Source organism: Solanum stenotomum, chromosome 1 (genome assembly GCF_019186545.1).
Source record: "Solanum stenotomum isolate F172 chromosome 1, ASM1918654v1, whole genome shotgun sequence".
NCBI lineage: Eukaryota > Viridiplantae > Streptophyta > Magnoliopsida > Solanales > Solanaceae > Solanum > Solanum stenotomum.
The window spans coordinates 48,344,101-48,357,791 of NC_064282.1; the positions used below are offsets into that span (position 1 = coordinate 48,344,101).

At 34.0% G+C, this 13,691-nt stretch overlaps 1 protein-coding gene across 1 annotated transcript; it reads right to left on the reverse strand.

Annotated features, from left to right (window-relative positions):
- Nucleotides 1–8,094: 8,094 nt before the first annotated feature.
- Nucleotides 8,095–12,794, reverse strand: LOC125870802 (acetate--CoA ligase CCL3-like). The gene is made up of 3 exons (XM_049551327.1): nucleotides 12,360–12,794; nucleotides 9,970–10,560; nucleotides 8,095–9,207 (listed from the first exon to the last, which is right to left on the reverse strand). The coding sequence occupies exons 1-3, from the start codon at nucleotides 12,573–12,575 to the stop codon at nucleotides 8,311–8,313; spliced, it is 1,704 nt and encodes a 567-aa protein (XP_049407284.1). The 5' UTR covers nucleotides 12,576–12,794; the 3' UTR covers nucleotides 8,095–8,310.
- Nucleotides 12,795–13,691: the final 897 nt, after the last annotated feature.

Here is a 13,691-nt window from a genome sequence, read left to right on the forward strand (position 1 = left end):
GCTCTAGTCTCATCTACTAGTTTTTCAAGTCGTTACATTATCCCTCGCTTAGGAACATTCGTCCTCGAATGATACTTTAAACACTTTAGGGAATTAAAGACTCAAGACTATCAGCCCATCATGCATGAAACATCATAATCAATGCACAAAATTAGGAGGAAACATCATCTCCATCTCAAAAATAATCCATGCACCACAAGAAAGTAGGAACTACACCTACAAACTCATTATGCATGAAAACTTCTACAATTCTCATTTCATTGGAGGAATTACCTTCTCCAACTCAAATCATGCTCATCATAACATCATAAAGCAATTTATGCATTTACTCTTAAAATCACATTTAGGCATGTTCAACAATTCACCTCATGAAGCATATAGACAACTCATACTAAATGCACATCAACATGAGGAACATAATTCATAAAAACTCATTTTCTCACTAAACATAAGTTCATCAAGAACATGCACAACATAAGGAGACCATGGAAACACATAATCACACATGACTCCAAAACATGAAACAAGCCAAAAAGGAACTCTTTGTCTTAAGCTTGAATAGGAATAAAAGGAAGAGAATGAGGATATCGGGATTTCTCATTGGCCCTTGGCCTCCCAAGTAGCACCCTCAACTAAAGCCCTTACTAAAATACTACTCCTTAACATTTTCATGGAAGCACTTCCTTACTCTTCTATTTCTCAACTTGCCGGTCTAAGATCCCAACCGGTACTCCTAAATTAGAGAGGTTCTTATTAAGCAACTCTAGCTCACAAACAATCTTACCAACACCACTCAAGTTGAGAATTCAAGTCAACCTAACCCATGAACATCAAGGATACTCAATGACCTTGCTATCTAAGCACATTATCTCCCCCTTGGGAGCGAGCCTATACAAACCCTTTTAAGCATCACCTCCTTCAATTCTAAGGTCGGAGCAAGTCATCACTAAGCTTTTACATTCATCACACAAGATGATTCTAAACCATGGTAAATTACACTTCTACCCTTCTTAGAGTAGTCTACTCACTCCACACATCTAGGCATTACTATAACACCCTATTCATCAAATCTATCAACATACCTCAAAACTCATCATGACTAAGTCGGGCTCTACCATCAATCTAAACAAAACCATAATGCAACCCATTCATACTAAAGACAATATCACAATCTATCCTCTCAAATCTATCAAGTCACATAGCCATAATTGGCATCACAACCAATATTTTCTCCCTCGCTCCTTCTAGCATAAGCCCTTCGAGTAGTCATATCCTAAAGACCATCGGATAAGGAATAGGAGAGAGAGAGACTTTATAGAGTTAAACTTTATAGCACGACTAGATACCCCGCCTCAACTCACGATTGACCATCTATCTCAAGAGATAGTTACTAGATACCCCGCCTCAACTCACAGATAAGCATCCATCTCTATCCATATCCTCTCAGTGCTTAGCATTATTCCCCATGGAGTACTTGACATCATTACTTTAGTTCATTATTATGGTATAAGAGATTGCTACTAGATACCTCGCCTCAACTCATGGATGAGCATCCATCTCAAACCCAACATTCATTAAAATGGGATATAGAGATTGTTACTAGATACTCCGCCTCAACTCACGCATGAGCATCCATCTCAACCCAACATTCATTCATTAGATAGCTCCTAGTTTCAAAGATGAGAATAGCCTTTCTACTAAGAATCCCCATATTGTGAGAAAGTCCTTTCACAACATGTCATTGTCATTCATTAGTGTACATTTGAGAATAGCCTTTCAATCAACACATCATCCTTAACATAATCATGGAAACTTCATTCATGAGTGTGTATGTGAGAATAACCTTTCACATATATCATCATCATTCATAAGTGTTGAATTGAGAATAACCTTTCAATAATAACACAATTGCATTCCAGACATGATCACATTACTTCCATTGAAATCACAAAGCATGTACATAATTCTAATAATGATGTATATGTTCTTCATTCATAGCCCTTCAAGAACCCTAGATCACAATTCATGATTCATATCTTGCATCATTGTTCTATACATGGATATTCACATATTTCAATTAGATTAACTACTACATGCATAATTTGATCACAATCCACCCACATCAATCATCACCCACACTTTGAGATCCAATTTGACAAAATAGGGGAATTCATGGATTCATAGGTAATTCATCATAAAAATATTAGTAATTCATCCAATTGATCATAATATAAGACAATAAACACTTTGAAATCATTTTGAAAGTGAATCCATGCCATTGATTGAAAACTCTATGTTTTGGAGAATTTGAACTTTGAGAAATAGAGTTTTGAAGGGGCTCCTTGGATGAAACTTAACCAAGGATGAAGACTACCATACCTTACTTGAAGAAACTCCACGAAATTGGGAGAGGAATATGAACTCTTGAACTCCAAACGTTGATTTCTTCTTCTCCAATGGAGGTTTCTAGAGAGAGAATATTTGGGAGGGGAGGTGGTTTCTATTTTTGAGTTTTGGGAATAATGAGTTGTAAAAGGGTGTTTAATACTTTAAAAAGCCTTAAATAACTCTAAATAATCAAATTAAACCGACCCCTACCTAATCTAACCACCCTAGGAATTTACTAAGTTACCCCTCAAGTGGCCGAGTTTGGGCAGATTCGGTGGTAACCTACGCCCCTAGACCTACAGACCGTAGGTAGGCTCACGCCCCGTCCTGCAGGTCCGTGGTTCGGGTCAAAAAGTCACCATCTGGGGCCCTTGACCTACGGACCACCCCCACGAGGTGTGGATGGACCTATGGGGCGTAAGTCTCATCCGTAGGTCCTCATTTTTTTTGACAACTTTTGTTCTTTGGCAGCTTTGGGGGTTAAACTTTAGGGTCCTCCTCAAGGACCCTTGGTTGGTCCTTGTGGAGTCGTACCTTGATATTTAACCCCTAAACCCCTCAGCCTAAGCTCGAGAACTCATTTTACAACATCAAACCCCACATCAAACTCAACAACACACTCGTAAGGCTCTAGTCTCACCTACTAGTTTTTCGAGTCATTACATTTCCTCTTTCTGAAAGCTAAACTATATCCCACTAATTCTTTCCATTTCTGACTCTAGCTCCTTCAATTTTATTCAAGCACTGTTTTAACACATCCTAAAATTTTTCATATTACCAGGCTACTCACCAAATAGTAGGAAACCATAACCTTAGATACTCATAAGACATTACAATACAAAATTTCGTTTAATCAATAATTCTTATCATATAGTTGCATCCTAATCACAATCTATCACGAACTCTTATTATCATTATGCTCAGTTAGCCCTTGCCATCATCACAAAGTCAACTTTGTCATCGACATGACATCTCAAACCCAACTATACCAATCGAATTCAAAAGACTAACGCAATTTTATATGCATTTTCTTACTAAAATTCTCAATTACCTTCACACAAGTATACTCGTTAAGACTTCCTTTACCTATAAGTTTGTCATCCTAATATCGATCCACTTCCATGGAGCTTACGATGAAATCACCACTTATTTAAAATCCTCGAGTTACACTTCACAACCTAAACACATCAATACCATACCAAAGATCCACCACTAAAAACTTCTTTATAAATAATGTTTAACCCATTCGTCCGTAGTAACAAGCTAGTTGGTTTCTCAAATATAAATACAACATCAAATCTTATTATATGAGCATGTGATACAATTGATAACTTCCTAAGTAGTTAGTATTCACGCTTACAATCGACGTATCCATTTTCATATGACACTAGTACCACATCGTGAAAGTTCAGTAGATCCACCACTAGAACACATCATACCTACCGAGAAGATTGTACCCAAATAGCCCACATATTTATGCCAATTAAGTAACTATAATACACTACCAAATTCGTTCAGTCTCTCATCCAAAGCGATATGCATTCCTTCGTAGATTAGATCCATAGCAAGAGTAACACAGTCCATAACTCTAACCAAATAAGAATTGGTACCATTGTAATAGTCGTGTCATGGCCCTCTTTGATATACACTAAATATATAAAATCGTAGTAGAGAATCTGACCTCAATTAGCGCAACATCATTCTCATCATTCGCTAAACAACCCATACATATTATGACAACTTTACTTACTGTATTTTCCACAGTTACAATGTTCATTATCTAGCCACCCATTTAGTCATTCCACTTCCAATTGTCAAACCACTCAAGATATTGCCTATACTATATAAGTACTATTCCTCTGTTGGGGAAACTAACCTGAAAAAGATAACACATTAATGAAATTCCTCAAATCATTGAACCATCACCTTACTCAACACCTTCAAATCGCTAAACATTTTGAATTTGATCATACATCTTTTTCACAAGTCTATCACATCTACCTTAGTACCAGATCTATCAATCAAGTCATATGCAACACACAAACTACCCACATGAGGAACCATGCACGAGTCATCATTATAAGTGAGAGAATGGAGTGAAGTGATAAGAATCAAATCGGACCAAGGACGCACGATAGAGATTCAATAAGTGGAGATTTTTCCTAACAGTAACCATAGCCTCTCGAAGATAAGTACAAATGTCTCAGTACTGATCCTTGAGACTCTACTTGTATACACGTAAGACCTATGAACCTGGGGCTGTAGGTTAACTAATTTTAGTAATTAGTTAATGAGCCAAGTCCATAATTTATTTAATACCCTATTTTACTTGATTTGTGTATAAAATAACCGTAGTTGAACGAGTAATTTAAAATTCCCATTAAGAATTTACAAAAAGGGGTCCTTTATAAAAGAGAGAGGACTAGTTCTCAAAATTGCCTAACGGGCCTTTACACAAAATATGTTACATTGATTCAATATAATAGTCACTTGTTGCAATGTTTGAAATCTTAAAGAAGAAACCAAAAGACAAATTTGATCCTTTTATAAGCAGACAATAATAGGTTTGAAGAATGCAAAAAGTTTAACTATTTGGGAGAATTCAAAATATTCAATAATAAGAGAATAAGAATAGCAGAAGGAAGAATGGAAAAGGTAAATATATGCATAAAGGGGTGTACATGGACCAGGTTTGTTCAAATTTTTTAAATATAAAACTAAACCATTTTTGTCGGGTTTATAAATCTATAAACCAAACAAAATTAATAAAATCCGGGTTTTCAACCTCCTATTTTTCCGGACTTTTTGAATTTTTCGGGTAAAATATTCTCATACAAACATGTAATTAACTTGTACTTCAAATATTTCTCTAGTCCTACCAAAATACAACTATCTAAGGTATTTTTATTGAAAGAAAATAACACGAAATATGAAATGAATGATGACACTAAAATATTCAACAAAAAATAATGATGAAATTGTATTAAACAAATATTGCACATAAATATGTCATAATGAAAATGATCATAATTTAAAAGTGGTAAATCATGCTAAAATAAGTCTAATGAATATTAATTACGTAACTAAATATTAAAGAATAACTAAAATTTCATTATGTATTTTAATTGTCTAAACCAATGTAAAACTAAAAAACAATTATTCAATATTATTGTTATTTTTAGTGTTGAATTGACTCTTTTTTTGTTAGCATTAGTATTGCTTAATTTTGATTTGAACTTTATTAGAGTTAGTAATATCTATGGACTATATCCTTTATTGGACCATTCAAAATTGTAAATTAAACTTGAAATAATATGTTAAAAGACAAAAACAATGAAAAAGTTTAAGAAATATTTATAAATTATATCAAGTAAATACTTTTATGTACAATAATTTTTAAATTTTTTTTTTTATATATATAATATCGGGTTGGTTTGGTCTCGGATTGACTTTTTTAAGTTAAAACCAAACCAATCTAAGTTTAGACGTTTTTTTTTACAATATCGAACCTAATCACTAGTTGATTTTTTTCCCGATCTTACTCGATTTGCGATTTGATACGGTTTCAGTTCGGTTTTGTTCACCCCTGTGCATAATAATAAGTACCCAAGTAAGAAAGGAAATCATAATTATCTAAAAGCCTACTTCCTCCGTTTCATTTTATGTGACACCCTATCTTTTTAGTTCATCCTAAAAAGAATGTCACTACTATAATTAAAAACAATTTAACTTTAAAATTTTCATTTACTCTTGGTGAATATTTTATAGCCATACAAATATCTAAAGATTATTTTACGCCATGATAGTAAAATGTTTTTTTTCTTAAACACCATATCAAATCAAATAATATCATATAAAAAAGAACAGAATAAATATTACATTCCATAATTATTGCAACGATACGCTAAAAGGTAAAAAGTTGGTATACTTTCTCCCAAAATTATTACTTCTACTAGTGAGGGTTTATGAATTTAGTTAAATTGATATTCTGACGTGGTCTGGTTCCTACTGATAGGGGCGAACAAAATTGAATCGCAAAATTGCACCAAACGTGAATCGAGTCAAATTGAGAAAAAATTCGACTAGTGATTTGATTTGACTTGGTATTAAAAAAACTCCAATTATACTGAGTTGGTTTGATTTTAACTTAAAATAGTTAACCTGATATCAAACCAACCCTACATCACGCGTGCACGCACACACACATTTTAAAATTTATTTTATACGTAAAAGTATTTACTTTGATATAATTTATAAATATTTGTTATATTTTTTTTATAGTTTTTTATCTTTTAACATATTATATCAAGTTTGACTTAGAGTTTTGAATAATCCAATAAATATTATATTCCATAGATATTCGTAACTCTAGTAAAACTCATATCAAAATAAAAAATCAATACTAATGCTAATAGAAAAAAATAATCAATACTAGGAATGACAATAATGTTGAATATTTATTCTTTAGTAATATATGTTTAGATAATTAAGATACATAACCTAATTTTAGATTTCTTTAATGTTTAGTCACACAATTAATACTTATTAGACTTATTTTAACATGATTTAGTACTTTAAAATTATGATCATTTTCATTTTGACTTATTTATTTTCAATATTTGTTTTATGCAATATCGTTATTATTTTTGTTGAATATTTTAGTGTTATCACTCATATCATATTTTGTGTTATTTTCTTAAGGAACACATTAAATATTTGTATTTTGGTAGGACTAAACAAATATTTGAAGCACAAGTTCATTATATGGTTGTATGGATACTTTATCGAAAAACCCCGAGAAATTCAAAAAAAAATCCGAGATTGAAAAACCCAAATTTTATTAGTTTAGTAAAGTTTTTAAATTTAAAAACCCAACATAAACAATTGATATTTAAAAAATCTGAATCAATCCGGTCCATGAATTTAATCCAAGTCATTTTACTAACGAGGGCCCATATGAGAGGTCAAGCAATTCTACCTACAAAGTATCTACAATTTTGGCCTAGCACTTCTATCTGTGTAGGGACTACAAAAGTTTGGTCTAGTGCGCATATGTGATTTGTGTTCATTGTACTGTTATAACTATATTATGGTTATTTATAGTTTATCTTATACAATAACATTAGTATTTGTTTTCATGCTCTTTTTTTTTTTAAAGACTTGCACCACATGCTACTGGATGCTAAAAATCTAGTTCGAAACGATATCCATTTATTAGCTGGGGTGAACTAACCCCCTTGGCTCATAGTGGCATCTCTACTTTCTACTTTGAATTTTGTCTTATAATACTTTCTCGACTCCACTTGTGGAATTAGTCTATCTTCTAAACTTGTACTGTTTTCTTTTGAATTCCGCTACATTGCAAATACCTTACTTTATTTATATATTGTGTTGGCTTATAAGAGTTGGAAGGATTCGCTTATTGGATAAGAGCTCTTCAGGTGCCAATTGCAGCTCCTGACGTAATACTCATAAGTCATAACCTTATAACATTGAAAATATTTATTATTTATATTCTAAGTGCATAAAGTTAAATTCTTTATCCAAAGAAAAAAATAAGAAATGATAGGGAGATTGGGAAAGAAGTATAGTAGAAATTACAAACAATATGCATGCAATTCTATCAATCTCAAGTGTTTAAAGAAAAAAGAAATTGTCAAGAGGGAAGAAGTAAACAATCAAAGATGTTGTTCCATAAGAATCATCTAAAGACCAATAGTTACCATTCAGTTTAAAATACAATGAACACCAATAGTTCATGATAACAAAAACTTACATGGTACCCTTCCATGATTATCTAGCAAAAATCTGAAATATAACCTTATTTATCTACAAGGAAGATCATGGATACACAGAGACGCATAGACCAAGCACTTAAAACAGCAGACGTCTTAGAATTACAAAGACAAAATCGTGTTACATTTACAATCTACTCTTCTTCAATGGTCCCATCTCCTTTGCCTTTGCCCTTAACAAGTGCTTCTGTATTTTTCCTGTAGCTGTCTTTGGCAATGGTCCGAAAAACACTGACTTTGGGACCCAGTACCTAGGCATCTTTGATCGACTAAATTTCATAATATCCTCTGCAACCTGTTGCTGATCTGTTTCCTTTACAGCAGGCTTTAATGTCACAAATGCACAAGGTGACTCTCCCCATTGCTCATCAGGCCTTGCAACTACGGATACCTCCAGTATTGCTGGGTGTTGATATAGGATATTCTCGACCTCAACACTACTAATATTTTCACCACCAGATATGATGATGTCTTTTGATCTGTCTTTTATTTCAATATATCCATCAGGATGTTTTACAGCAAGATCACCAGAGTGATACCAACCTCCTGCAAAAGCAGCTTCATTGGCTTTCGGGTTCTTCAGGTAGCCTTTCATCACAACATTACCCCTGAAGACGATTTCTCCCATAGTTTTCCCATCGGCTGGAACAGGTATCATGTCCGTGGGGTTAACTACATCTAGATGCTCCAGGCTTACATATCTGACACCTTGACGTGCATTGAGACGCGCTTGAACATCTGTGGGAAGTAAATCCCACTCAGGCTTCCATGTGCATATAGTGGAGGGGCCATAGGTTTCAGAAAGGCCATAAGTGTGTAAGACACGGAAGCCACGTTGAGTCATTGCAGCAAGAACAGGAGGAGGAGGAGAAGCACCAGCAGTGCTTACATGTACTAGCCGAGGCAGGGGAAGGATGGTCTCCTCTTTTGAAGCATTAACTATGGTATTGAGCACCACAGGTGCAGCAGAGAAATGGGTTACACCAAGGTGAGCTATGGCAGAATAAACAGCCTTTGCAGTTACCTGCATATGGACCACTCAAAAAAACAAAAGGCAACCTTGTCAAGAGCCAAAAGCAAGAAGCAGGGAGAAATACATCAATATATTTGACCTGCCTCAAAGCCATTATCTTTTCTAGCTACTTTTGTTCTTTTATTTTAGATATAGACCAAAATGGCATGTGCCCATCCTCCTCTTAGCATATTCAAAAAAAATTCAGATTCAACTCGTGCATTAATCTCTGAGATTTTAATTAGGAAGTAGACACGGTGTTACTTTGTTAAGCGTATATGCTAAGACAATATATTTCTCTTTAATATTCTTCTATTCCTTTAACCTATTTCAAGATAAAACACTGAATAATTGTTTCTAACCCTCGTAGTTGGAACAATAGGATGTCATTGATTTTTGTTTGGTCAGTTGTATGATCAGAAGACAATATAGTTTTTGTTGGATATATCACCACCTACGCTATCCTTTCAGTTTTCCAGCATTTCTTGATAGATCACCCTAATTCTTTGTACAAATACAAATCACTAGATATGCATCTTTTGTAAAATACTCATGGAAACTGAAGAAGTGGGTCAATGTGGTGAAAATAGACAATCATGATTTCTATCTGTTCATTGTTACTTCTATTGCAAAACTGTCAGGTCAAAGCACAGTATCTCATTATCAACAACACATGTCCAGCGATATTTCATGATCATGATAGACTCTGCTATTATAAGTAACACAAATATAACATAGAAAACTCCATGTACAAGAAAAGGATCAAGAGATCACCTGTCTAAGGCATATGTTGGTCCCACAAATTGCTGCAAGTGTCCAAGTGAAACACCAACCATTGCAGTGAAACATTGGTAGAGTCCAAAGGTACACAGCTCCCTCTTTCATACTCCAAACAACGGCATTACTTAAAGCCATAAGATACGCACCACGATGATGAAGCACCACTCCTTTAGGACTAGCTGTCGTACCAGAAGTATAGCCCAGAGCAATACTCTGCCACTCATCCTGTGGTGGCTTCCATGGAAAGTCTGGGTCACCAGTTTCCAAGAAATTATCATATTCAACTGCCCCTTTCTCTAAAGCATATTGAAGTGGGGCGGGATCACAATTTTTATCAGCAATAACTACAATAAGTGGTCGATTTGATTTTCCTTCACTCTTATCTTGTAAAATTTTTAAAGCTTCCTCAGCCAATGGAAAGAATTCTTGGTCCACCATGACAACTGCAGCTGAGCAATGGCCCAAAAGAAAAGCAATTGTGTCTGCATTTAAACGAACGTTGACAGCATTTAAAACAGCTCCAGCCATTGGAATTCCAAAATGAGCTTCATACATAGCAGGAACATTTGGCGCAATCACAGCAACCTGACATGAAGCCAATAAAGGGAAAGACTTATAAGGTTCCTGTTGGATACCATAAAACTGCATTTTCTCAAGAGGATAACATTGTACATCCATAAGAACTGATAGAGAGTTTAAATCATGTCATTTCAATTCATATGAAGAAACAAACAGAGACAGGCAATGCAACATTACAAATATTTTAGTTTCTGTCCATCCTGAGAAGAAGCAATTCAAAACATGAGCATTTATCTCCGAACTACAAGTTTTTCAATTAATTCTACCCCTCTTCTTTGAAGACAATAGGTTTAGCTTAATTAGCTTAATAGTGAAAAACAGATTATGTAGATAATCTGAAAGAATTCTTGGAATTTACGGGCTTCCTAACAAAACCTCTATTGAGAGAATGAACTTACAGAAATACAAAGCACAAATTCTACCCCTTTTCTTTGAAGACAATAGGTTTAGCTTAATTAGCTTAATAGTGAAAAGCAGATTATGTAGATAATCTGAAAGAATTCTTGGAATTTACGGGCTTCCTAACAAAACCTCTATTGAGAGAATGAACTTACAGAAATGCAAAGCACAAAACCATGTAATGAACCTACTAGATATATGTCAATAAATCAAACACTGCTGTGTAATTCCCAAACTAAAGGCCAATCTGCCTCCACCGACTCATTTGCTCCACAAGGACATGGGACAATGTGAGGTTAGTTTGTAGAATTTGTTCATTGTTTATGTTATTGTATGCATAATCTCCAACAGCCAAGGATCCTTGCTAGCTTATTTATTACCTTTATTAAAAGGTTTTCCTTTCTGATCTCCAAGGAGGCCAAATAAGTATTCCTCTTCTTTTCTCTCGTATATCCAGAAAATTGTACTAACATATATGGTCAATTTGTATTAGTTTGGTGATCCATAAAGATTGGAAGTGAGAGTATGGAGTGAAGATATAAAACAGCTCGTTCTAAACCATTCAAGTTGAAGCAGTTGATTGAAATGCCAAATTCTTATTTAGCAATAGACAGAACTTGAAGATGAGCATTCTGTGGTATCAAGGTTAGCTTAATGGCAACAGTACATCAGAAGAGGTAATTTCAAATTTCAGAACTAGTAAATAAAGATTCGAAGAAAACATAGAACAAGTAAAGACATACACATCAATTTTGGATAATACTCCCTCCTGCAACTAGGGAAAAAGCACTCTAAAGGAGCAGAAAATGTCCAAGAGACTCACACCAAGCCATGTCTAATGCAATTTCTCCGCTTTGTAATTTCATTAATCAATTTTACATGGACTAGTATCCAAGAATTACCCTTATCCATATTGCGAATCTTGGGAAACACAGTATCAGAAGATGGTGAGATAAATCAATGCCAGAAAACCTACGAAAAGTCACAACGCTATAGTGCAAAGACCCTCATATAAATCTAGTCTTTGGGATCAACTCCTATATGACTAACTACAAGTATCTCATCTGTAATACTACCAAGAAATAAAATGGACTTTTAGGAATCATATCGGATTGGTTCAGTACAGAGGAAAGTTATTTGGTTTAGTCAATGAAATACTATGCTAACTGATAGTCTGTCTAATTATTTAATTGGCAGTACATCCAATAATTAGATCTAGCCTACGTTGCTCGCACTCTTCAATAATATGGAGAGTCAAACCGAACATAAACCAAATCACCACCTTATTGCAAAAGCATACTTACTCTTAGTCCTGAGCACCACAAGAAAACACTAATGGGTAAGCAGATATTTTATAACTCTATACAGAGTGTTCCAATCTATTATTGTTGAAAACCAAAACATACCGTGCTTCCGAAAGTGATGGAGCGTTTGGTAAGAGCAGAAGCCAGTTTACAGCAACGGCGATAAGTCTGAAGCCATGTGTATTCAACGGACCCATGAATTAATGATTTTCTGTTGGGATAAATCATCGCCGCCCTTTCCAAGAAGGATAACGGCGTGAGAGCTGTGTAGTTTGCCGCATTCTTTGGAAGATCATCGATATCTCTCTCCACCACCATTTTTCCCCTCTCTCTCCCTTTGGACTTTACGAGAAGATGAGTTTAAGGAAAAAATGGAGCTTAAAATAATATATATGTGACTGTAGCGTAGTGATGAGAGACGTTTGATTTCTCGTCCTTTTAAATTGGATAGGTTGGCTATGGTTAATGCGTGATGACTGACGAGCAGAAAAGACAAGTATTGTTGTTTAGTCAAAAGATTCAAAGTAGTTGTAGACTAAATAGTGGTGTGCAGAGCCCAAGTATATATTCTTAAATGATATATAAGTATTAATTATATATAGATTGAAAAAATATATCTAATAAAAAGATAAGGCGATGTAATATTTTTCTATGACCTTTGTTTATATTTAATTTTTTTTCCAACTTCTTTTTTATTTGTTTATTTTATTTTTAATATTTAAAAGAATCTATATATTCAATTACTCAACTTTGCATCTATCATTATAATATATTTTCTTTGTTAGATATAATAATGTGTTTTAGAGATTCTTTCAACTTCAACCTTCATAATTCTTAATTGTGCAACAAGTATATACATACAAACAAGCTAATGTGCACCTCTTTATGACTTTAATTTGTATTTGTCTTTTTGAGGTTTTTTCTCTCCATTTCACTATATAAAAAAATAGGGGAACTTACATAAATTTCCCTAGTTTAGAAGCTAATTATTTAGATACATTCTAGTTTGTAATATTATGTATCTTATCGGATTTTGGTGTCGCCAAATACGTTCATGTATATATATCTCGGATACATGGGGTCAAATTTAGGTGTAACTTATTTTAGATACATTATATTCAAGTGGCTTCGCGTGTATCTTAGATAAATAATAAACCTCGTTTTCCATTCTCCCATGTATATGGTACCCCAGATACATGTGAATCACTCCAGATACATACAATCTAGTGTGATTCGCATATATCTGAGATACACGAATCTCACTCGTCTCCCTCTATTTTTGTGTATTTGATAGCAAAAATACATGTATTGAGTTTAAGATACATAGGAAATTCTTAATTAGTAATAAGATACATAATATTTAAAAAATTATAGGTAATAATAGTATATATAGTATTGAAGTATGTCTAATAATGAAGTTTTTCCATAAAAATA

Coding starts and splice junctions, on each gene's coding strand:
- LOC125870802 (XM_049551327.1), bottom strand. CDS start 12,575: ATGGTGGTGGAGAGAGATATCGATGATCTTCCAAAGAATGCGGCAAAC. Junction 10,561..12,359: donor CCATCACTTTCGGAAGCACG/GTATGTTTTGGT, acceptor GCTTCATGTCAG/GTTGCTGTGATTGCGCCAAA. Junction 9,208..9,969: donor CCAACATATGCCTTAGACAG/GTGATCTCTTGA, acceptor GTCCATATGCAG/GTAACTGCAAAGGCTGTTTA.